The sequence below is a fragment of the Triticum urartu genome, chromosome 7A, assembly GCF_056163025.1.
Source record: "Triticum urartu cultivar PI428250 chromosome 7A, HENAU_Tu73, whole genome shotgun sequence".
Classification (NCBI taxonomy): Eukaryota; Viridiplantae; Streptophyta; class Magnoliopsida; order Poales; family Poaceae; genus Triticum; species Triticum urartu.
The window spans coordinates 554193117-554219677 of NC_141879.1; the positions used below are offsets into that span (position 1 = coordinate 554193117).

At 47.9% G+C, this 26561-nt stretch overlaps 1 protein-coding gene across 1 annotated transcript in view; it reads right to left on the reverse strand.

The window, feature by feature from the left end:
- Positions 1–25501, reverse strand: part of LOC147960410 (uncharacterized) — a 33417-nt gene extending 7916 nt beyond the window's left edge. The window contains exons 1-3 of the mRNA XM_087533335.1: positions 25393–25501; positions 25206–25317; positions 10540–11385 (exon numbers count right to left, since the gene is read on the reverse strand). Of these exons, the coding sequence (XP_087389461.1) occupies positions 10540–11385; positions 25206–25317; positions 25393–25501 (1067 nt within the window). The remainder of the gene's footprint in view (positions 1–10539; positions 11386–25205; positions 25318–25392) is intronic.
- Between the last annotated feature and the right edge of the window lie 1060 nt (positions 25502–26561).

Below are 26561 nucleotides of genomic sequence, written 5' to 3' on the forward strand. Positions count from 1 at the left end.
ACACAGCCTTAGAGCATGTTGGGTACTCCGGTAGGTGGCCAAAAGCGGTGAGGATCTTCTCGCCCAAAATACCTCAGAGCACCTTCCCACAGATAACAACACAGTATTAACGGTCTTCGAGACCTTCGCCTCAAATAATAGGCGTAAGCGAGCACTCCGCAGCCTTGCCGAAGTCTGCCACATAGCAGCAATAAATCCATGGAGTGACACAGCTATCACCTTCAATGCCAGTGACGAACCTAAATTCTGAACAGCCTGAACACTAGCCGCTTTGGTCCTCAGTCCAATTGTGGACGGCTTTCGGCTCACTAAGGTGCTCATGGACGGCGACAACGGATTAAACCTCATTTATGAGGAAACTCTCCACAAAATGGAAATAGACATCAACCGTATTGAGAAAAGCAGTACGACCTTCCGAGGAATCATCCCTAGTCGGGAGGTCCGTTGCGCTAGGAAAATCACACTTGATGTGGTATTCGGCACTCCGGAAAATTACAGGTCCAAAGAAATTACATTCCAAGTGGCCCCGTTTAGTAGCGGATACCATGCCCTTCTAGGGCGGGAGGCATTCACGATTTTTCAAGCCATACCCCATTACGGGTACATGAATCTCAAAATGCCCGGACCCAAGGGAATTATCACTCTAGCTAGTGATCCGGACATAGCACTTCGCGCCGAGAACAAAACAGCCGTACTAGCCCTCGAGGCATTATCCGAAGCCCTTGTGGCGGAGGAGTTAACCGCGCTGCGCTCCACGGTGGACAGGGACGACGTGATACTAGACAAAAGATCCAAGTCCACCTCCTTTAAACCAGCAGACGAAATAGTTAAATTCCAAGTCCATCCAATGGACCCTACAAAAACAACATCCATTGGGGCATAGTTAGACCCCGCTGTAGACGCCGCACTACAGAAGTTTCTGCGCGAGAATTGGGATATATTCGCCTGGCATCCTTCAGACATGCCAGGAACCCCACGCAGATTGGCCGAGCATAGCCTTAATATTCTAAAAGGATTCAAGCCAGTCAAGTAGACTCTTTGGCGTTTCCCTGAACCTAAGTGACAAGCCATGGGAGAGGAGCTGGCCAAGCTACTGGAAGCCAGATTCATTAAAGAAATAAAACATCCAGATTGGCTAGCAAACCCGGTGATGGTACCAAAGAAGGACAAATCCTGGCGCCTGTGTGTCAACTTCAAAGACCTTAATAAGGCTTGCCCAAAGGATCCCTTCCCACTCCCTCGCATCGATCAAATCATCGATGCTACCGCAGGACACGAATCATTGTGCTTCCTCGACGCATACTCCGGTTACCACCAGATTAAGATGGCGGAGTCTGATCAAGCCGCAACGGCATTTATAACGCCATACGACCCCTTCTGCTTTAACACAATGCCCTTTGGGCTCAAAAACGCCGGCGCAACATATCAGCGCATGATCCAGACATGTCTGGAAAAGCAGATCGGTAAGACTGTGGAGGCATATGTAGACGATGTGGTTATCAAAACCAGACACGTCGACTCTTTAATAGACAACTTGAGGAGCACGTTCACCAATCTCCAAACATACGACATTAAGCTCAATTCGGAAAAATGCATTTTCGGCGTTCCCGTCGGAAAGCTCCTGGGCTTCATCGTCTCTAGTAGAGGAATTGAAGCAAATCCGGCTAAAATCTGAGCTCTGTCATAGTTGGCTATCCCAACTGACCTCAAGCAAATCCAGAAATTGACTGGATGCGTGGCGGCTTTAAGCCGCTTTATCTCCCGACTAGGAGAAAAGGCACTTCCTCTTTATTGCATTCTTCGGCGCACCGAACACTTAGAGTGGACGGACGCAGCCATGACCGGACTGGAAGAAATAAAAGCCATCCTGGCCACCAACCCAATCCTGGCCGCGCCAACTATTGGCGAACCAATGCTATTATATATAGCGGCAACTCACCAAGTTGTAAGCACAGTGCTCGTCGTCGAACGAGAGATGGACGGACATAAATTCCCACTTCAAAAGCCGGTATATTATGTATCCACCGTCCTCACTCCATGCAAATCACGGTACCCACATTACCAAAAGATAGCATACGCGGTATTTATGGCATCCCGGAAATTACGACACTACTTTCAAGAGTGTTCGATTACGGTGGCCTCCGAACACTACTAGGGAAAACCCTAGTAGTAGCGCGGGTTTTGAGGCTAGCAGCAGCGCGGGTGGCCGCGCTACTAATAAGGCGCTACAGCTAACTTATAATAGTAGCGCGGTCCGTACCCGCGCTACTACTGTTGACGATATCAGCAGCACTTTTTATGAACGCGCTACTATTACTTAGCTGTAGCGATTTCGTAGTCCCTCGCTACTACTATATCTTTCATCATTTTTCCCCTGTACCCCTTTCCCTTTCAGTTTCCCTTTCAGATACTAGATACTAGGTATTGCTAGTAGATATCAAATTCATAAACCATTACTGGGTAGTACTCCCTTCGTTCCAAATTACTCGTCGTGGTTTTAGTTCAAACCACGACGAGTAATTTGGAACGAGGGGAGTACTAGATAACAATTTCATGCATAGTCAACATGCATCCTCAAGCAGTACAAGGTCATATCAACAGCGATCATCATATGTAGTTCTAGATGATATTGACGATGATCATCATATGTAGTTCTAGATGATATAGCCACACACACATATGTAGTTCTAGATGATATAGCCACACACACATATGTAGTTCTAGATGATATAGACACACACACATATGTAGTTCTAGATGATATCGAAGACAATCATCATCCTCAAGCCTGGGCGGTTGGTGTTCCTGATAGTAATTAGGATGGCCTGTCCAACACGAAGATTCTTGCCATCGAGGAATTTCTTCCACCCAACCGAGTTTAAGTGTGTGCGACCGTCCGTGTCCACGCGGTAAGTACAGGTTGTGACGGAGCCCCTTGTAGTAAGGCGTAGTCCAGCTGAGCCTTCTTCATCAGGCTCGATACCATAACTCACAGATATGCTCTTTGCCAATTTCTGAATAAGAAAAACATTTCAATTAATAAATAGCCTCGCAAATAAGTACATATGGATTATCTACACTATTAATAGTTTCCTTAGATTCTACACTAATAAGCATGTGATCGAACTCTACACTAAAACATATCATCGACTAGATTCTACACAACATACCATACGATTGGACTGTACACTAAGTATTTCATCGGATAATTTGCATTCGTAAGTATAACATACCATATCATGTCGATCAACCATGGTATTTGTCAGGCGGGTCACGAATGGCACCCTGACAAAGTCAGCACGTGGCGGAATTATGTCCCACATGTTGGACACCTCCTCCTCGCTCAGCCTTGTTCTTTGAGCTACGATGGCTTCATCTAGTGGGTCCTCATCATCTTCATCGAGTGGGTCCTCATTATCTTCATCATCTTCGTCATCTTCATCATCTTCCACCAGGTTGAGATAAATGACAGCCAGCTTGGGTATTTCTGCTCTGAAGGAGAAGCTAATCAACTCACCACTAGTAAGACGCATGCGAGCGACGAAACGGGCCCATCCATCTCCTCCAATCTGCGACATATTGCGTCCTTTCTCGACCTCCATAGTGTATGGCCCCCCAGGAGCCTCAAATGTCACAGTGTCTCCTGTCAGCTTGTTGAATTTCAACCTCACATTGCATGGGACGATCTGTGTAAAATAAGCAAAATGACACAATGCAGTAATGCCAACACTAAAAATAAAATAGTTATTACATTTCATCTAATTTCTTACCGCCGCATGACGAAAACTCGGCTGGAAGTAGATGCCGAACAGCTTGCCAGTTGCAAGGCTCCTGGCGCACCTTGACTTGCACAGTCGACATAGTGGTGGTGGTGGCGCCATTTTTGGTTCTTCCGCGAGAAGCAATTTGATGGACAATTATAATCCTAAGATCTAGTAACATATTAGATGACAAGGTATCACCTACATTTTGCCAAAAAGTAACTTATTAAAAGAACAAAAGCAACTACGTACCTATCCATGTACAGAAAAAATAACAATAAAATGGTGCATACTAAATCAACTAAATGAACTAGCCTACTAAATCAAAATGTTCTAAATCAACTAAATGAACTAGCCTACTAAATCAACTAAATCAACTAGCCTACTAAATCAACTAAATCAACTAGCCTACTAAATCAACTAAATCAAAATGTTCTAAATCAACTAGCCTACTAAATCAACTAAATCAAAATGTTCTAAATCAACTAGCCTACTAAATCAACTAAATCAAAATGTTCTAAATCAACTAAATCAACTAGCCTACTAAATCAACTAAATCAACTAGCCTACTAAATCAACTAAATCATATCAACTAAATCAAAATGTTGCATATGAACTAGCCTACTAAATAAAAATGTAGCAGGTGTTGACACACGAACACGTCACGTGTACCCTCGACGCCGGGGGTGATGCACCGCAGCTCACGTCGAAGGAGACCCGACCGACAGCGCGATACGCAAGACAGTCGGCGGGCGCTTTTGCAGACCCGAAACCCCGCGCACTCGGGAGGGACCCCGTCAGGGATTGCGGCGGCTATGGGCTGCCCTAGGTCGATTCGCTCACCCCTAGAGCCTCGGGATTCGCAGCTCTCAAACACGAAGAAGAGCGAAGAACGAGATAGAAAAACGGCGGAGAGATAAAATGTAGATGAAAAAGTAGTATATTAATTTGTTCGATTGTGTGTTGTTTCAATCGGCCGTCACCCCCAACATATATAAGAGGCGGCTGGACTTCCTGTACAAGCAAAGGATTTATCTAGGCTTTCCTTACAAGAAAATTACATCAATTCACATCCAAAACCCTAGTCAAATTCGGACTGGTTTTATCCGAACTTTCCAAAACTGTTCGGTTTAAACTGGCTGCACCTTGCGGGTCTTTTTTGCGGTGGTAAACAATCTCGGATGAAAACAAGCCCAAAAGCAATCTTGACCGCTTCGACGAGACGAACAACTTTCATGTTGAAGGTTTTTTGATCAGAGATCATCTTGAGGGTCAGATCGGTCTCGCAACACAGGCTATTTCCTCGCGCTACCCATCAGACATGTGTCTGGTGGGGCGCGCCACATCTCGCCTCGTGACAGGGCTGCACTCCGATTGCTCTAACTTTTGCATACGAACTCGGATTTGAACGATTTTTATATCAAAATCGATCGTTTTGACGAGGTGAAGACAACCTGTGTAGGACATTTCTCCATCCAAGATCACCTGAATTAGCTTCTGAGCCCATCTTCAACTTCTCGTCGGCTTGACTATCACAACCTCCACCCCGGCAGGCCTTCCACCCGGGTAAGCTTTCCGCACCGACAAGGTTTCACCCCGGCAAGGTTTTTACACCGGCAAGAGTTCCTCCTCGGCAAGGTTTCTACCCCGGCAAGAGTTCCTCCTCGGCAAGGTTTCTCCCTCGGCAAGAGTTCCTCCTCGGCAAGCTTCTCTGCCGGCAAGCTTTCCACGCCGGCAAGCTTCTCCGCCAGCAAGCTTTCCACGTCGGCAAGCCCTCACATCTTTAAGGTTTTATCCCGGCAAGGTTTCATTCAGCCAGCAAAGGCTGAATACTTTCTCACTCAGGGCCGGCCCACGAAGTGTTGCCTCTAACTTTTGCATACGAACCCGGATTCGTGACCATGCCAAAATCTGGTGTCAACACATGCCCCCCTGTTTTTCGGCAAAGCTTGTGTGCCGAAAAATAACTTGTATTGTGTTTGTTCTAAGGACGATGTCAACACTCCATCGGCCATTTATTTTCCTCAGGACGATAATCTGGTATAGGCCATGTTTGTTCTAAGGGCGATAGTCATATATCGGCCATTGCCCACTTAGGCTTCTTGCCACACACTTGGGCGATTAATCATTTTGTTTGGCTATTCTCAAAGCATTCAAATTCACTTCCACCGATAAAACAGCCTCTTGACCGTATACTAGCTCATATGGAGTCACCTTCGTAGCACCATGTCTTGAGATCCTATGTTCCCACAAAGCTTCAGACAACAACTCATGCCATCTCCTTGGATTATCCTCAATCTTCTTCTTGATGAGCTTGATTAAAATTTTATTGCTAGACTCAGCTTGTCCATTGGCTTGGGCATAATATGGAGAGGAATTGAGCAATTTTATATTATAAGATTCGGAAAATTCTCTAACTTGGTGTGACATGAAAGAGGAGCCTTGTTCTGTAGTCAATGTTTGAGGAATGCCGAATCTATGAATAATGTGCTCGGTTATGAATTTAATCACCTCCGTATGTGTCATGTTCTTGAGAGGTACTGCTTCAGACCATTTAGTGAAATAATCGGTTGCCACCAATACGAACCGATGCCCCTTCGAGGAAGACGGATGAATTTGTCCAATAAAGTCTAAACCCCATCCTCTGAAAGGCCACGGCTTGATAATGGGATGTAACATAGCAGCAGGAGCCAACTGAATATCACCAAATTTTTGACAAGCTTCACACCCTTTGTAATATCTGAAGCAATCATTAATCATAGTCGGCCAATAAAATCCAGCACGTCGTAGCAACCATTTCATCTTGGGAGCCGATTGATGAGTGCCACAAATACCTTCATGGACCTCCCCCATGGCAACTCTCGCTTGGTCCTCGTCCAAGCACTTTAAAAGAACATCATCAACCGTTCGGCGATAGAGATCATCATCTCTCATTGTATACTTGAAAGCCATCCGCCGAACAGCCCTGTCCACCCTTCTACTAGGATCACACAAATAATCAACAATGGGTTTCCTCCAGTCTTGACTTTCTCCTGCATTGAATATTTCATTGGTGGCCCAAACGGTGGGCTCCGGTTCGGCCTCCCCTACGTCGGCAAGACTAGACATCGGCTTTTCAGAAATATGAAACACGCCATGATCAACATGGTAGCCGGATGCCTGTTGTGCCAACTCATTTGCTTTCCAATTGTCATGTCTAGATATATGAGCAATGCTAAAACAATCCAAAGTAGAATATCTAGACATTTATTAAGATAAACATTAAGTGATTCGTCCAAACACTGAAAGACTTTGGATATTTGCTGCACCACTAGTAATGAATCAGCATAAGCCTCAATATGTGTAACACCTATAGCAAGCAACATCTCTAAACCGAATAACAATGCTTCATATTCGGCTTGATTATTTGTGCAAAAATATTCTAAGCGGCATGAGGCTTCAAAAACAGCACCATGAGGAGATATGTAAACAATACCAACACCTTGGCCATCGCTACAAACTGAACCATCAAAATATAATCTCCACGGTACTAATGAGACAAGGTTTATATCAATGTCATACTTGTCATCAATCTGATGTTCAACAATAAATTTAGCAACGATTTGGCCTTTCATGGTTTTTAGAGATTCATAAGCCAAATCATATTCAATCAAAGCATAAGCCCACTTGCCAATTCTACCACTAAGAATTGGCCTATGCAACATGTATTTAATGACATCGGTTTGACAAGCTACTATACAAGCACTCGGCACTAAATAATGTCTCAATTTTGTGCAAGCATAATATAAGCATAGACATAGTTTCTCAATAAATGTATACCTTGTCTCGGCGTCCAATAAGCGCCTGCTCAAATATGTAATAGCATGCTCTTTTCTTTCGGTTTCTTGAGTCAAAACAGCACCAATAACTCCTTCCTCTGCTGCAATGTAAAGCCTGAATGGTTCCCTATGCTTGGGTGCTTTCATCACCGGAGGAGTGCACAGATAATTCTTGATCATATCAAATGCTTCTTGCTGTTTTGCCCCCCAAGTGAAATCAACATCATTCTTTAACCGAAGGATAGAAGTAAACACATCAACCTTCCCTGATAGATTAGCTATGAACCTCCTCAAATAATTGACCTTGCCAAGGAACTTTTGCATATCTCTCTTGCATGTTGGAGCTTCCACTTTCTGTATGGCCTTTATCTTTTTGGGATCAATCTCTATGCCATCTTCATGGATAATGAAGCCCAAAAACTTACCAGCTGACACACCGAATGCACACTTCAAAGGATTCATCTTTAGTCCATAGTTTTTCATTCTTTCAAAAGCTAAACGCAAATCGGCCAAGTGAGATTCAAAAGCGTCCGATTTGACAACAATATCATCAATATAGACTTCAATTATGACACCGAGTAAATCATGAAAAATCAAATTCACAGCCCTTTGATACGTGGCGCCAGCATTTTTTAATCCGAATGTCATCACTGTCCATTCGAATAAACCAAGAAAACCAGGGCAACAAAAAGCTATCTTGGACATGTCCTCTTCGGCCATAAAAATTTGATTGTATCTGGCATTACCATCTAGAAAGCTAATAACTTTATGTCCAGAAGCATCATTAATAAGCATATCGGCTATTGGCATGGGATACTCATCTTTGGGTGTAGCCCTATTCAGATCTCTGAAGTCAATGCACACCCTCAACTTGCCGAATCCTTTCTTTTCTACTGGGACAATGTTAGAAATCCACTCGGCATACCTGCAAGGTCTAATAAGATTAGCTTTAAGCAAACGACCGATCTCTTCCTTGATCCGGTCATATGTTTTTGGATTAAACTTTCTGGCCGATTGTTTATATGGTCTAAAACCAGCCTTTATAGGTAACCGATGCTCCACTAGCTCTCGGCTTAAACCTGGCATCTCATGATATTCCCACGCAAAGCAACAGACATATTCTTTCAACAACTCGATCAACTTAGCTTTATGATTGGCTCTTAAATTTGCATTTACAAATGTCGGCCTAGGAGTTGAACCATCTCCTATATCTATCTCTTCTAATGGATCGGCCGATGTAAAACCTTGTCCTAATTTATCCATATCATCTAACTCTTCTATGGACTCATACATATCGTTCTCATTGGACCGATATTCTACAAGTCGCTTTTGTAACCACTCTGAGTTAGGATCCATTTAAACATATCATACCTTGGAGCCGATTGCATTCAGTCAGCTTTAAAGAGACGGGCACGAAACCATTCTTGGTTGCGCTGAGAAAATCGAATTCCGACAAGTCACGTCCCGTCAAGCAAGTAGCATTTGGGTGTTGCCAATCCACCGATGCCTCGGCCAAAGCAACACAGGCCGAGTTATCCGCACGAATGACTTCCACTTCATCATCAACCCACTGGATCAAAAACTGGTGCATAGTGGATGGCACGCACTCGTTTGCATGAACCCAATCACGGCCTAGTATGACATTGTAGTTACCTTGCACCTCAGCGACAAAGAATGCGGTAGCCAAAGTTTTACTTCCCACCGTGAGCTCCACATACATCACACCTTTGGCTTCAGTTTTCTCTTTGCCTTCAAATCCATTGAGCACCATGTTGGTCTTTATCAACTCTTCATCATGCAGCCCCAATTTTTTAAAGACCGAATACGGCATAAGATTCACCACAGCACCACCATCAACAAGCATCCGAGTGAGCGGTGATCCATTGATATGACCTCTGAGATACAACGGTTTTAGATGCATTACTGGGTCTTTTGGCTTCTCGAATATTGCATTTTTAGGGCCAAAATCCAGCTGAGCCACCTCCCCTTCCTCATTGACAGCATGAAACTCAGCAGGTAAGTAATATACCATACTGATATCCATACCTTCATGAACCGGCGTAGACTCATAGTCCAACATATCATCCTCTTCTTCAAGTGCATCCACCGATTCTGAAATTTGTCCAAGCGAAGGAGAAGTAAGAAGTGTCGCAGACGATGTAATAGCTGTCGCATCGTCCTCCTTTGGTGGCGCAGGTGCTGCTGTGATAGGTGTAGAAGCAACTGCATCTTGTATTTGCTTAGGCCTCCACACTTGTTTTGTAGGCACCATGGGCCGAGTGTCATTGAACAACTTATCCCTTTGCTTCTCGGCTTCTCGTTTTGTCATCTCTTGACTCCTTAACCTCTGTAGTTTCCTCTTTTGTGTATTTGTCAGCCCTGGAGGACACCACTTTGGCTGAGTGTATTTAGGATCTCTCATCTTTACTTGGCTGGTGTTTCCTTCAAGGTCATTAGCCGAGTACTTTGGCGTGATAGCAAGTATCGGCTCAGTCGGATCGTTATGCATAATCGGCTGTTGTATGGCAAATGTTTCGGAGCCCAAGATGAGTGAGTCGGTATCAGTTTTTTCCTTGCCTTTGCTTGACTCGACCATTGCAGCACTTGGCGATTTAACACGCCACTCTTGCTTTCTGACCCTTTTTTGATTATCTTGCACTGGCCGATTGACACCATTGTTCAAACGGCCTTGTGTGGGATAAGAAAGTCTCTCACAAACGGGCCTCCTTTGTTCTGCCCAACCCGGATGAAAAGCATAAGGGGCCATTGGGGGCTGCCACCATCCTCCATTGAAGTCTCCCATGTAATATGGTACATAGGGGAGAGACGGTACCCATGGTCCCGGCGCCCATGACCCATATGGCCTTGCATGATGCTGAAATTCTTCCCGAGGAGGTGACCTTGAGCGCTTCAAATTTGGTGACCGGTTAGAGCTAGAACCGGCTGCGTGATTGGCATACTTGGACAACAACATATCAAAAGTTGGCTTGATTTTCTTGCGCTGCACTTTAGCTTCATTCGTCTTCCACTTGCCAACTTCCGGACTTTTGGGCTTGACAAATTTAACACGAGTATTTTCTTGCGCTTGCGGTTGCCCCCCGAGTGTAGGATTCTTGATGGTGATTTTGATTGTCTCCTTGCCACAGGGTTGCTTGTCAAGCACAACCTTTCTCCCCAAGACCTTGTCGCCCTCCTTGTCTTTCCTGGGCTCACCAACAATGACATTAGCTTTATTAGCAGATTCGGCAACCTCCGGCTGAATGAGTAGCTTCTTTCCCTCCAAATCCATGGTATTCATTGGAAAAGGCTGTTTATCAACTTGCATCTCAGAAAAGTTCAATTGTCCGTCATTAATGGCCGATTGTATCTGCCGTCGAAAAACATTGCAATCGTTAGTAGCATGAGAAAAAGAATTATGATATTTGCAATAAGCGCGCCGTTTCAGCTCTTCAAACGGGGGTAAAGTATGAGATATTCTAATAATCTTATCCTGTAGCAAAGCATCAAATATTTTATCACACTTAGCAATGTTAAAAGTAAACTTCATCTCTTCATCACGATTCTTATGAATCGGTTTCAGATCATTGCAAGTAAAGGGTTTGGCCTTAGATGGCCAAACAAATTCAGTAGAAAAAACATCACCCTCATCGTCCGAGTGATCACTATCATATTCCACCATATTCATCTTTGGACGATTGGCTTTGTATCTATGCACTTCTCTGAGGTCTTTGCTTCGACTTTCCTGAGCCAAAGCCCTTTGTAAGACTTGGTTGATATTTAAGAACTCGTAGCCTTCTAGCTTTTCTCTAATGGGAGTTCTCAAACCACTCAGCACTAGGTCTGCCAAGTCCCTCTCGGTTATCACCAAACTAAAACACTGGTTATTTGTTTCTCTGAATCTCTTGACGTAATCGGAGACCGATTCATCATGCTTCTGTTTAACCGATGTTAGATGTGACAACTTGAGTTCATTGTCGCTGCTATAAAAGTGATCATGAAACTTCTGCTCTAGCTGCGACCAAACCCGAATAGAACCATGGGGTAAAGAAGAAAACCATGAAAATGCGGTACCAGTTAATGATAAAGGAAATAAATGCACTTTCAATTCATTCAATGAGCCCGCCTCACCCAATTGTGCTAAATACTGACTAACATGCTCCCATGTGGTTTTTGTGCCTTCTCCATTAAACTTAACAAAATCTGGAATTTTATATCCTGGAGGGCACTGGATGGCATCAAAGTACTCGGGGTACGGCTTTTGGTAAATCCGATTCCGAGGTAACTCAACTCCAAAATTCTCTCGAAGCATCTTAGCCATCTCCTCTCTAAGATTAGCTAGACCATCATCCATAGTGGACGATGAAGCTTGTGGCAGTGGCATAGGAGGAGTAGGGTTACTAGCTGTAGGTAAGAATTGTGGCATGTATGTCGACCCATAATTTGGTAGTGGTCGAGTGGTTGTAGCTGTAGGTAGGGTTTGGTTCGGCGTTGCCACCGAACCTGGCATGCTCATAATAGGGTTGATGGGTGCAATCACAATCTGATTTGTTTGGGTAGGATAATAAGCCATCGGCACGGGAGGCGCCGATGCAATAGGTAAAGCCAGATTAGGGTTTTGCACACTAGCAGCTACACCATCATTACCACTAGATGATTGAGATGTATTCTTCTGAGCATTAGTATTTTCTATGAAAGTTTGGTAGACGAGATTGTTACCATCAGCAATACGACTTTCAATCTCAGCCCACTGCTCAGGAGAAAAGGCAGTACTTACAGAGGGTTTAACCTGCTCGGCTTGAAGAGGAGGGAACTTGATTTCTTCAATCGGAGTGATGTTGCCTTGGAGACCCTTCTTCAAATTTGCAAGGAACTCCTGGAAGTCCTTCTCCTCGCGCGCCTTCTTGTACTCCTCATAAACTTGGCGATGATCGGCCGATATCTCATCAAGACTGGGCTTAATGATGTTATCGGCGTCTACCTCAGATGGCTTGGGAATATCAGACATGGTGGATGATGACGATTGATCTTCGTTCCCCAGTGGAGTCGCCAAAAAGTGTGTTGACACACAAACACGTCACGTGTACCCTCGACGCTGGGGGTGATGCACCGCAGCTCACGTCGAAGGAGACCCGACCGACAGCGCGATACACAAGACAGTCGGCGGGCGCTTTTGCAGACCCGAAACCCCGCGCACCCGGGAGGGACCCCGTCAGGGATTGCGGCGGCTATGGGCTACCCTAGGTCGATTCGCTCGCCCCTAGAGCCTCGGGATTCGAGCTCTCAAACACGAAGAACAGCGAAGAACGAGATAGAAAAACGGCGGAGAGATAAAACGTAGATGAAAAAGTAGTATATTGATTTGTTCGATTGTGTGTTGTTTCAATCGGCCGTCACCCCCAACATATATAAGAGGCGGCTGGATTTCCCGTACAGGCAAAGGATTTATCTAGGCTTTCCTTACAAGAAAATTACATCAATTCACATCCAAAACCCTAGTCAAATTCGGACTGATTTTATCCGAACTTTCCAAAACTGTTCGGTTTAAACTGGCTGCACCTTGCGGGTCTTTTTTGCGGTGGTAAACGATCTCGGATGAAAACAAGCCCAAAAGCAATCTTGACCGTATCGACGAGACGAACAACTTTCATGTTGAAGGTTTTTTGATCAGAGATCATCTTGAGGGTCAGATCGGTCTCGCAACACAGGCTATTTCCTCGCGCTACCCGTCAGACATGTGTCTGGTGGGGCGCGCCACATCTTGCCTCGTGACAGGGCTGCACTCCGATTGCTCTAACTTTTGCATACGAACTCGGATTTGAACGATTTTTATATCAAAATCGATCGTTTCGACGAGGTGAAGACAACCCGTGTAGGACATTTCTCCATCCAAGATCACCTGAATTAGCTTCTGAGCCCATCTTCAACTTCTCGTCGGCTTGACTATCACAACCTCCACCCCGGCAGGCCTTCCACCCGGGTAAGATTTCCGCACCGACAAGGTTTCACCCCGTCAAGGTTTTTACACCGGCAAGAGTTCCTCCTCGGCAAGGTTTCTACCCCGGCAAGAGTTCCTCCTCGGCAAGGTTTCTCCCTCGGCAAGAGTTCCTCCTCGGCAAGCTTCTCTGCCGGCAAGCTTTCCATGCCGGCAAGCTTCTCCGCCAGCAAGCTTTCCACGTCGGCAAGCCCTCACACCGGCAAGGTTTTATCCCGGCAAGGTTTCATTCAGCCGGCAAAGGCCGAATACTTTCTCACTCAGGGCCGGCCCGCGAAGTGTTGCCTCTAACTTTTGCATACGAACCCGGATTCGTGACCATGCCAAAATCTGTTGTCAACATCAGGCAGGAGGGAGAAGGAGGGGCGACTCGAGGAGGGAGAAGAGAGTAGGACGGAGGCGGAAGGCAGAGCGAGGAGGGGCCGGCCGGCGGCCAGTGGAGGAAGGACGGAGGAGGAAGGCGGAGCGAGGAGGGGCCGGCCAGCGGCGAGTGGAGAGGGAGGACGGAGGAGGAGGCCGGTACCGAGTCCAGCAAGGAGGAGGAGGTGACAGCGGCGCAGAGGGAGGAGGGGCGACGGGGGAGGACCGGCGCGGGGGATTGAGAGGGGATTCAGTGAGTGTGTGACTGTGAGTGGATCGGATAGAGGAGATGGGGGTGGGAGATGGAATGGCTTAGCAGTAGCGCGCTATAGAGAAAGACGCTACTGCTAAACTACCTAGCATCAGCGCCTTTCACAAAGAAAAGCTACTGCTATGTGTCAGCATGTAAAAATAGACTTAGTTCAATGTATCAAAAATACATTGATCATCAACAATCTTTTTGTGTACAATCTGATTTGTCAATATGAGTCCTCACCGGTTTAGGAACAGGTGAACACTCATATTGCAGCCACAAATTCTACACATAGAGTTCAATGAAGACCAAGTGCTTGTCAAAGTTTGAGAAGTAACATATTTAAGGTGGTAGAAACTCTCTTCACGGAGCGAGGTGGGACTAAATTTTTGTAGTAAACTTAGCAGTAGCGCTTATTGGCGAAATGCGCTGCTACTATGCTACGTAGTAGTAGCGCCCGTCGTTATAACGCATTGCTGCTATAACTAGCCTCGCGGCGGCATCATGGGAATTATAGCAGTAGTGCATCTTTGAGCGGGCGCGCTACTGCTATATTTATTTCAGCAGCGAGTTATTCTTGAGCTCGCTACTGCTAATTAGCAGCAGCGCCTTATTTTAAAGCACGCTGCTGATAAGATTCTGTGTATAGGCTTTTCCCTAGTAGTGGAAGTACTACTCAATGATATAATAAACAACCGCGATGCCACGGGCCGGATTGCCAAATGGGCCATCGAGCTCCTCCCGTTTGACATAACATATAAGCCACGACGAGCCATTAAGTCGCAAGTACTGGCCGATTTCGTAGCCGAATGGACAGAAGCCGAACTCCCTAAAGAGTACGACGCATACTCCAATTGGATCATGCACTTCGACGGCTCTAAAATGCTGGCTGGTCTAGGGGCTGGCATCGTCCTGACATCCTCCACCGGAGATACAGTGCAATACGTGCTCCAAATACTATATACAGACTCCAACAAAGCAGCCGAATACGAGGCCCTACTACACGGCCTCCGGATGGTAGTCTCCATGGGCATCCAACGCCTAGAGGTGCGTGGGGACTCGAACCTCGCAATATCCCAAATAAATGGAGACTTTGATGCCAAGGATCCGAAAATGGCGGCATATCACAACGCCGTCCTCAAAATGTCAGCTCGGTTCGAGGGGCTTGAATTCCATCTTGTGGCTCGGGAAGACAACCAGGCGGTGGACATCCTAGCCCATCTCGGCGCTAAACGCAACCTTGTCCCCCCGAACATCTTCCTGGAAAGACTGTTTAAACCATCCGTGGTATGGGAAGGGGACACCGGCAAAAATAGTCTGGACCCAGCCACAACCCCAGATGCCGAACACTCTGACACAATTGGAGGCTCTGCCACCGAAATAACACCTTCAGCCCATGTGATAATGGGCGTCATCGCCCCGTGGATAGAACCGTTCCTGGCCTACCTAACCAGGCAGGAATTACCCGAGGACCAAAACGAGGCCCGCTGCATAGTGCGGCGATCTAAAGCCTACAAGGTCCATGAGGGAGAGCTTTATAAGAAAAGCACAACCGGAGTCCTTCAAAGGTGCATCTCCGAAGAGGAAGGGCGGAAGCTTTTGGTAGAAATTCATGCCGGACTCGGAGGCCACCACGCCGCAGCCCGGGCCCTTGTAAGCAAGGCCTTCCGTACAGGTTTTTATTGGCCGACGGCCCGGGTAGATGCACAACATCTGGTACAGCATTGTGTCGGTTGCCTGCTTTTTGCAAACCAAAGCCACATGCCACCTACTGCCCTCCAAACAATCCCCATTACTTGGCCCTTTGCAGTCTGGGGGCTCGATATGGTCGGACCCCTCAAAGGGGGAACCCATAAGAGGAAATACTTACTGGTCATGGTGGATAAATTCACCAAATGGATAGAAGCCAAACCTGTCAAAACGGCTGAATCCGGACCGGTGATAGACTTCATATCCGGGGTCGTACACCGTTATGGCGTCCCCCACAGGATCATCACTGACAATGACACGAACTTTACAGGTGACGAGGTGAAACTTTGGTGCAGCAACATGGGCATCAAGCTCGATTATGCTTCTGTGTATCATCCGCAAACTAACGATCAAGTTGAACGAGCGAGTGGTCTTATCATGAGCGGCATTAAACCCATATTAGTCCGATCTTTAAAGGAATCATACACTCATTGGGTAGAGGAGCTCGACTCCGTACTATGGGGGCTGCAGACCACGCTGAATCGCACTACCGGATACACACCCTTTTTATGGTGTACGACGCTGAGGCGGTGCTGCCTTGCGACATAATTCATGACTCACCTCGAGTGCGCATGTACGAAGAAAGAGATGTCGAGCTCGATTGGCAGGACAGTTTGGATGCCCTGGAGGAGGAGCGCGACGTGGCAAAAGCTCGTTCCGCATTCTATCAGCAACAGGTTCGAAGGTATCAAAGCAGAGAAGTGCGGGCCAAAACCTATAACGTTGGCGAACTAGTTCTACGCCTGCCGGAGAAGAAAAAGAACAAGCTCAAGCCCAAATGGGAAGGTCCCTTCATTATCGACCAGGTTCTGACCGGTGGAGCGTACCGTCTGCGGGATCCATCGAATAATCGACTCGAGCCAAACCCATGGAACGCAGCCAGACTCCGAAGATTCTACACCTACCGCTGGACTCTATGTTCGTCTCCTTACCTCCATGAATTTTTTGCACACCTATTTTTTCTCTCTTTCTTTCCCTCTTTTCTCTTCAAGGCCCTAAGGGGCTACATTTATGTCTTGGTTACACATTCTTGACGCACTAACCGCGCTCAATATACCTGGGGGCTTCCTATACAGAAGCTTAATCTAATTACCTTTCCGGGCTTTATGCCCCGCACATGTGTTATTCTTCCGCATGTACCTTTTTCGCCATTATATGCATCGATATGACTTAAGTTTTGGCCAAGCTGGGTTGCCTGGCTCTTGTATTTATGCCCTACGTTCCCGTTAATTCGGCTAGGGCATAAGGGGAGCACCTCTGTGATTGTTACTGCCGGGTCAGCCGGATGTGTACCTCAGACTGGGTGAAGCCGAAAGCTAGCATTGTTAAGGGAATATTCGGTCGATGAACAAAAGATGACTTTCATTTAAATTACTACACGCCCCCGATGTTTTTAACCTGCGTCTCACAGTTCGGACATGCACATTAGGGCATGCGTACCCAGGGAAAGGAACCCTTAACGGAACTATTCTCCGTGGAAGATGTTTCTTACTATCCATGTAATATAACATAGCTAGTTGGGTACTTGTCTATTCAAGCACTTATGACCCCTACGCCTGGTTTCCATGCATATCCCGGTTTTTATATAACCGAGTGGGTATTCGGATACACTCCGGACTATCGGGTCCAGAGGTTGAAGCGAAAAGGTCCGCCATGACAAATGATTTACAATCCGGCTAGGGACATTACATATGTCACTTGAAGTACACAGTCACTAAGGCTGATTAAATTCTTCTTCTATACCCTCCAACAGGCTGTCTAGCCTACAATCCTGTTGGGAATACTTTGCGGCTAATTCTACTTTATCATACACTAAACTGACGGGGATCTCTTTCCCATCAGGCCCCACAGGTCCGACCTCGGCCATGTGGTTTGGGTTAGCCTTGGTATATCGTGTCTTCACCATAGCCCAGGCTTCCTTCGCACCTTGTCGGCAGGCTGATATTTTCCATAATCAGAAGCGCCGCCACACTCCCTTGAGCTTCTCTATAAGCTCCCCCATGCCTCCTGGCGGGGACGCGGATGGCCACAAGGCTTGAGCAATACTCTACAGCACCTGTCGAACTTGCTCATGCAGTTGTGAGAGCTCTGGTAGAAGATCACCCAAAGACCCGGGCATCTCCTCCGCGGGGTGACCCGTCAGCATACTTGCAGATATAACGCTGTTAGCAGGCTTCTCCGCCAAACTCCTTTAAAAAGTCCGTTCAAGCACTTACTAAAAATGCCGCACCGAAGCCGTTTATTCTCCTTCACGGAGTCCGCAAGTTGGGCTTGGACATCCTTCAGTTCCACGCCTAGCCGGATATTGGCACCTTGGAGATCATTTTTCTCCTGCCTGACTCTCGTCAGCACACGCTCGCCAGCATTTCGCTGTCGATCATCACGAGTCGTGTCTGCCTCCACGGCCTCCGGATTCACTCCGGGTCACCTGCAACATCTATTGTTAGGTGTGCATACATGCCGCATACTACTTGGTACCGATATTCTTTGCAATAGACAAAAAAGTTACCAGGGGGCCCCTTTTTGGACTCCTTCAATGCGGCAACAGCGGCTTCCAGCTGGGCCTTGCATTCGTCCAGCTCTTGAGACAGTTGGGAATTCTTCTCCATAAGAACCTGCACAAATAATGATCCTTAAATCAGTTGCATCAACTGTTTCAAGTCTCAGGGGCTATTGATACATATAATCGTCAGATTTGCTTACCCGTATATCCCTTACATACTGATCCATGGCTCTGGCTAGACCATTTTGAGAAGCATGGAGGTACGCGCCTCCAGAATTGAAGGCATCAAATGCCTCTGGTGAGAAGCAAGCGTCACGGAGTACGGTCCGGCGACGCCTATGATTCATGGCGCTCTCCACTTCTGAATTTATAGCAGATAGTCTATCCGCATCCTCTGTAGGAGGAGCATCCAGCGTCCGCCCCATGTTGGCCTCCGCCTCTATGTCCGACCCTGGAGCCCGACTGGTGGAAGCGTGATCGGCAGCCTCTCTGGATATACTTCGGCGGGCGGTTTTTCTATTAAAGAAGCATGGACGTCATTGCATTTTGAGAAAGACGACAACCACATAGCGAGGTTTGGTCATACCTCTGCGCCGGCGTCTCCGCCCTGACCGCCTTCCTTTTCGGCCTACCCGGCTTCGGTGCCTCTTGTTGGCGAGTTGTTGCGGGTTCGGCACGGTGTCCTGAATGCCTTCCCTGTAAAACACCGTTTTGTACGATAGGTGAAGTGTCTAAAAGGGGATCCTATTTTTGGGAGTTGGGGTTTTGTTTTTTCTTATGTGCGACGCAGGGAGCAGTCCGGGACCGAGGGCACGACCAGGGTCCTTTGGTTGTGGAGATGGGCTGGTGACCTCCCTTACAGCTTTTTGCAGTTCCTGCCATGAAATGGCAAGGTGAGTACCTACGACGAAGAATGCAGGAAGAATGGGAGTAAAGAGGTATAACTCACCCAGCTTGGAGGGTTGTACATGGAGAATCCATCCCGTGGCTTGATACAGATGAATTCCTCTTCCTCTCCCTTGAACAACTCGGACATAATTTTTGCTAAAGCAGCAGCGGAGTCTGGTCCCTTACGCCCGCAACGGGTGGCATCATCTTCCCCGTTAAAACACCACAAGGGGTGCCCTCGATATTGAAGTGGCTGCACTCCCCGCGTTATGCATATTGACATAACCTCGATAATTGTCAATCCTGATTGAGCCAGCGCTTTAATCCGGTTCATCAGGTAAAGGACTTCTCCGTTGTCTTCCTCCTGGGGGCTCTGTGGGGCCAGCTTCAGTGTTTCTTCAGAGGAGCATTGTTGAACTCAGGAAGACCCCGCCGAACAGGGTCTGGTAGGGGGACGCCCTCCATATAAAACCACTCCGAAGGCCAATCTTCGGACGTCTTCTTTGGAGTACCAGACAGGTATCCAGTTTCTGCGATGCACCATATTTCGGCTCCGCCCACTTGATAAAGTGGCACCTTCTGTGTGCGGGGCACAAGGCAAAATAACCTTTTCCACAGCTCGAAATGAGCCTCGCAGCCCAGAAATAGCTCACAAAGGGCAACATAGCCGGCGATGTGTAATATGGAATGTCAGTGTCAAAACCGGCGGATCTCGGGTAGGGGGTCCCGAACTGTGCGCCTAAGGTGGATGGTAACAGGAGGCAGGGGACACGATGTTTTACCCAGGTTCGGGCCCCCTTGATGGAGGTAAAACCCTACGTCCTGCTTGATTATTCTTGATAATATGAGTAGTACAAGAGTTGATCTACCACGAGATCGGAGAGGCTAAATCATAGAAGCTAGCCTATGGTTTGATTGTATGTTGTCCTACGGACTAAAACCCTCCGGTTTATATAGAGGGGGCTAGGGTTACACAAGGTCGGTTACAAAGGAGGAGATATACATATCCGTATTGCCTAGCTCGCCTTCCACGCCAAGTAGAGTCCCATCCGGACATGGGACGAAGTCTTCAATCTTGTATCTTCATAGTCCAACAGTCCGGCCAAAGGATATAGTCCGGCTGTCCGGAGACCCATTAATCCAGGACTCCCTCATGGAAGCAGGGGTGAAATTATGCAGTTGGAGACCGTAAAACTCCAGGAGCCCGCGGAGGAACGGATGAATTGGAAATCCGAGTCCCCTTAGTAAGTAAGGAACAAGGCACACCCGCTCCCCCTTAGAGGGGCTGGGGAAGCTCTCCGCTTGCTCCCGCCATTATAGGTGGCAAGCCCGGCTCGGATGGGGACCATATACGCTGGAGGGAGAAATCCCTGAATCTACAGCTCTACTAATCGACCGTGTGGGACTGAACACCTCTCCCAATCACCGGGCTTAGGGCTATGGGGGAGGGAGGAGGAGCTGCGATGGTCGGCCATGTTGGAGTGGATTTTTTCCGAAGCGCGCTCCGATGGATTCTCATCGTGGGAGGATGGTATGGATTGGATCTAAGAATCCCCATCCCTTTAATAGACAATTTATTTACCTGGCTAGGGGGGCGAATGTAAAAATGCCCTGGCTCCTCGTATTTGTTCGACGCGTGGAAGATAGCCCTTATTGAGCACAGAAGCCAAGAAGTCCAACATTTATGGGGCCGGACACTACTTAACAGACATTCAAGATTTGAAGAAGAACCCGCCTTGCAATGCCGAAGACAATACTGTGCGCCGGACTCGACGTCATTGAAGCCTAGTTCGGGGGCTACTGAGGGAGTCCTGGATTAGGGGGTCTCCGGACAGCCGGACTATATCCTTTGGCCGGACTGTTGGACTATGAAGATACAAGATTGAAGACTTCGTCTCGTGTCCGGATGGAACTTTACTTGGCGTGGAAGGCAAGCTAGGCAATACAGATATGTATATCTCCTCCTTTGTAACCGACTTTGTGTAACCCTAGCCCCCTCCAGTGTCTATATATATCTGAGGGTTTTAGTCCGTAGGACAACAACCAATCATACCATAGGCTAGCTTCTAGGGTTTAGCCTCTTCGATCTCGTGGTAGATCAACTCTTGTAATACTCATATCATCAAGACCAATCAAGCAGGACGTAGGGTATTACCTCCATCAAGAGGGCCCGAACCTGGGTAAACATCATGTCCCCTGCCTCCTGTTACCATCCGCCTTAGACGCACAGTTTGGGACCCCCTACCCGAGATCCGCCGATTTTGACACCGACACGGACTCCATCTGAGCTACGTTGTGACGTGGCCCGGTATAGAAGCGCCGCACACCCCCTCTGCTTCACTGACGAAGTAATGGAACATGAATTCCCAGAAGGGTTTAAACCCGTGAATATCAAATCATATGATGGAACAACGGATCCCGCAGTATAGATTGAGGACTTTCTCCTCCATATTCATATGGCCCGCGGTGATGATCTTCACGCCATCAAATACCTCCCTCTAAAACTCAAGGGACCAGCTCGGCACTGGTTAAATATCCTGCCAGAAAACTCCATTGGCAGTTGGGAGGACCTGGAAGACTCCTTTCATGACAAATTCCAGGGTACATATGTCCGACCTCCGGACGCTGATGACTTAAGTTACATAGTTCAACAGCCCAGAGAGTCGGCCAGAAAATTCTGGACTAGGTTCCTAATTAAAAAGAACTAGATCGTCGAATGTCCGGATGCCGAAGCCCTAGAAAACAAGCCAAGAAAAACCATAGTCCATGGCAGCCCTCACAACACTTATGACCCTCTTTTGCGCGGGCAAAGATAGTTGGCTAGCCCATAGCAGCAACAATGCAAGCGAACCTGGCACTTCTGAAGCCAGAAATAGCAACGACAAGCCTCGACGCAACATGCACAAGCATCAGAACAACGTTGATAATACCGATGACATGACAGTTAACGCCGGATTCAGTGGCTCTAAGCCCGGTCAGCGGAAGAAGCCATTTAAAAGAAACAATTCGGGCTCATCCAGCTTGGACCGAATCCTCGATCGACCATGTCAGATCCACGACACCCCCGATAAACCTGCCAATCATACCAACAGAAGCTGCCGGGTCTTTAAACAGGCTGGTAAGTTACATACCGAGGACAAAGAGAAGGGGTTGCCAAGTGAGGACGATGACGAGGAGCCCCGTCCACTGAACACAGGGGGACAGAAGAAATCCCCCCCCCAAGTCAAAACTGTGAACATGATATACTTTATTCATATCCCCAAGAGGGAGCGCAAACGCGTGCTCAGGGACGTCTATGCGATAGAGCCAGTCACCCCAAAATTCAATCCATGGTCATCTTGCCCGATCACTTTTGATCGTAGGGACCATCCGACCAGTATTTGTCACGGCGGCTCAGCCGCACTGGTCCTCGACCCAATCATTGATGGATTCCACCTCACGCGGGTCCTCATGGACGGTGCCAGCAGCCTTAACCTGCTCTATCAGGACACAGTCCGCAAGATGGGCATCGATTCGTCAAGGATCAAGCCCACCAAAACTACCTTTACAGGAGTAATACCAGGTGTAGAGGCCTGATGCACAGCCTCAATCACATTGGAAGTCGTCTTCGGATCGCCGGACAACTTTTGAAGCGAAGACTTGAGCTTCAACATCGTCCCCTTCCGCAGTGGCTATCACGCACTGCTCGGACGAACCGCATTTGCTCGCTTCAATGCGATGCCACATTATGCCTATCTCAAACTTAAGATGGCCGGGCCACGCGGTGTCATAACAGCCAATGGAAACATGGAACGCTCCCTTCGTACCGAGGAGCACATCGCGGCCCTAGCAGCGGAAGCACACGGCGGCCTTATCAAGCAGAACATCAATTCGGCGGCCAAGCCCCCGGACACTATTAAACAAGTCTGGATTACTCCGCAGCATGATAGTCTGGCTCATCAGGAGTCGGACTAGCAATCCGGGCTCCGTCTCAGTCTCGACCGAACTGCGGCGTACATACCACGCGTACATAACTACGCACTAAAAATACCATGGGCAAAGACGGAGGCATAACTCGATCATGGTCCACAATACGGCTCGACCATATCCGGGCACTCATACTTTCCCCTTTTCTTTTTATCCCTTTTTAGGTTTCTTTTCCATAGGCCCCTCACGACGGCCTCATCATCGATCCTTTCGAAGGATAAACATACCAAGGAGGCAAGCAGCATAGACGTGTGGCAGAAGCATCTAGATGATCTTCTTGCCGATCACTTTGCCTGTTTGCAGGACCCGCACGCAGCTTCCCCTTGGCCTCGACATGTTAAATAGCTCGGTTGCTTATCACATTATTTGTACAAATACGCTTTGACATATCAATCAGATTATAATGGAAATAGTTTGTGGCCCAACATATGTGGCATTGGCTTACTCCTTTATTATATTTAAATTATTTTTTGCACCCGCACACTTTGGTACGACTTAACTCGCCAGGGGCTCCATTGCGCTCCATATGTTGGCAACAAGTCTGAACACTTTTTACAGTACAATTTGGCGCCACGAATATTGCATTATATGCATCGGCTTCGAATCATGTCTTTGGTCAATAGTTGGGTTGCCCGACTCCTATGCTTGCTACCTTACGTTCCGTCTTATCGGCTAGGGTAGTAAAGGGAGAACTACTATGATTGTGTTTCTGGTTCATCTGGATAAACACCTCAGTAGAGAAAGCCGAAAACTGACTGTCATGATGCGGCGAGAGCTGGTCAGCTATCCGGTGGCAAAAATCTCTTGCGATTTTTTCCGCATCACGTGACGGATCGACTTCCACCCGATCAGGTGTTTACAGCCCCTAGTTCGGATAAACAAACTAGGGGCTGTGCCTACACTCCTATTTTTCAAACTCCTATGGCTAAGTGAGGGTGATAAAGCAACATAGTCCGACTGCCTGGTTCGATGCACTAAACACCTCCTTCAAGGATAAAACTCTTGGTCCAAGTGTGTTTAGGTTCCAATCCGAACACCCCCGTACTATCTACGTGGGGGCTAAAGCCGATGACTGCCCAACTCTCGGATTTAAATAAACGGCTGCACAGGAGGAAATATTTTCGAAAAACAACAAGCAATATATTACATATAGGCTTTGTTCCATAACAGAGGAGTGGATAAACACGCATACATTCGTTCAAAAATAATGTCCTTCGCACACTGGCCCGTTACAATGCGGGATCCTTCCAAGGCGTCATCAAAATAGCGCTCGGGCGTGCGGTGCTCTTTGCCCTCAGGTGGCCCCTCGGTCGCAAGCTTGATGGCATTCATCTTCGCCCACTGTACCTTAACGCGGGCGAAGGCCATCCGCGCACCTTCGATGCAGACCGATCGCCTTATGGCATCAAGCCGAGGGCACGCATCGACCAGCCGCTTCATGAGCCCGAAATGGTTGCTGGGCATGGCTTCAGCAGGCCATAGATGGATTATTAAATCCTTCATGGCCAATCCGGCCACCCTATGCAGTTTGGACAGCTCTTTCAGCTGATCGCTGAGGGCCACCGGATGCTCTTGCGCAAGGTATTGCGACCAGAACAACTTCTCCGATGAGCTCCCCTCTTTGGCTCGCAAGAACTCTGCAGCATCAGCCACACTGCGAGGTAGATCCGCAAACGCTCCTGGAGAACTCCAAATCTGGGTCAGTAAGAGGTACCTTTTCTTCACAAAATTGCTCTGCATAATAAAGGTCTTACCGGCCGCAATTTGCTTGGCCTCCTGGACTTCCCGGAGGGCGCCCTGAGCTTCAACCCGGGCCTCTTGTGCACTTTGGCGGGCCTTAGCAAGTTCGGACTCTTGCTCCGCAATCTTGCGCTCCAAGGACTCGCATTTCTTTATGGCGTCCTCGAGCTCCTACTGAACCTCCCCGACCCTTGACTCGTGTTTCTTGCGGGCGGCTTGTTCCTTCTCTGCTTTCTTCTGGGCCTCGCTCAGAGCTTTCTGGGGGGACTCCACCTCGGCCGCAGCTCCTATGAAGCATCATATTAACGTGATCAACACAAACAATTCTTATCATTTTAAGATTTGAATAGGCCATTGCGTACCTTGTTTGTCCTCAAGCTGTTTTTTGACATGGCCAAGCTCTTCATCGGCCTGCTCCAGCCTCTGCTTCAGTTTGGATACTTCGGCATAATGGGAGGTCGCAGCCAGCATCGACGCCTGCTTATTCACATGGACATATATGATTAGTCTCCTGCGAAAATTATTCGATCCTCTGTCCGGCCTTTCTTTTCAAACACCGGATAGAGTCTTAGGGGCTACTGTCTGTACTACAGCATTCTTTTTGCATAATTGTGTCACGTACCTCAAAGCCTGTTAGAAGGCTAGCGCAGGCTTTGGTCAGTCCGCTCTTAGCGGACCGAACCCTCTCAACCACCATACCCATTAGGATACAGTGTTCTTCTACAATGGAAGCACCTTGGAGCGCTTCTAGTAGAGTGTCTGGTGCCTCCGGATGGACAGAAGTCATCGGCGGAATAGGTGCACCTCCTTCGAAACTTACCTGATTCTGGAGCCGTACGGGCCTCCGGAATAGTATTCGGCTGGGGGCCAAATTGGATATGGCCCCCCTATCGCTAGTCACCAGGGGGTCTGCCCCCCCCATGTGTCCGGCGGCCGAGGTATCACCCTCTGGCGCCCCCTCGGCAGCCTCCTGTACCTCTCCCTGGCCTGAGAGGGTCCTTTGGGACAACACTTCGGCGTCGTCCATAGTCTTGGGGGAGGAGGCCGGCGGAAGCGACCCGCTGTCCATCCCCTTTGGATCCAGCGAATTCCCTGAAGATGAGGATCGCTGGAGGTGGGCAAGAGCCGGACTGCAGCGAATGATTCAACATATTAAAGCCATGAAGTAAAGGAGCTGGATATATATGTGTGTAAGTGCCCTTGAGTACTTACGATCCGGCCAGGGGCTTCTTCCTGGGACGCCCCTCAGGGCTGCTATCGGTGTCCGATTCAGAATCGTCCGCAAGGGAGACTCTCCCTTTCTTGGACGCCTCCGCCTCTACCTCCAGATCCGTGGAGGCCACCCTTTTCTTCCTTCCCCTCTCGGGGGGAGAATTGCTTTCCTCCTCCTCCTCGTTGTTTTCAGCGAGGGAGGAGTGGGTTTCGGCGTCTTCGGATGTTGCGTCCAAAGTGCCTTTATGGCGGAGGCCGCTTCTTATCTCCTGGCCCTTCTTCTTGGCCTTCTTCTTCGGCGCCTAGTAGGGTGCCGGAA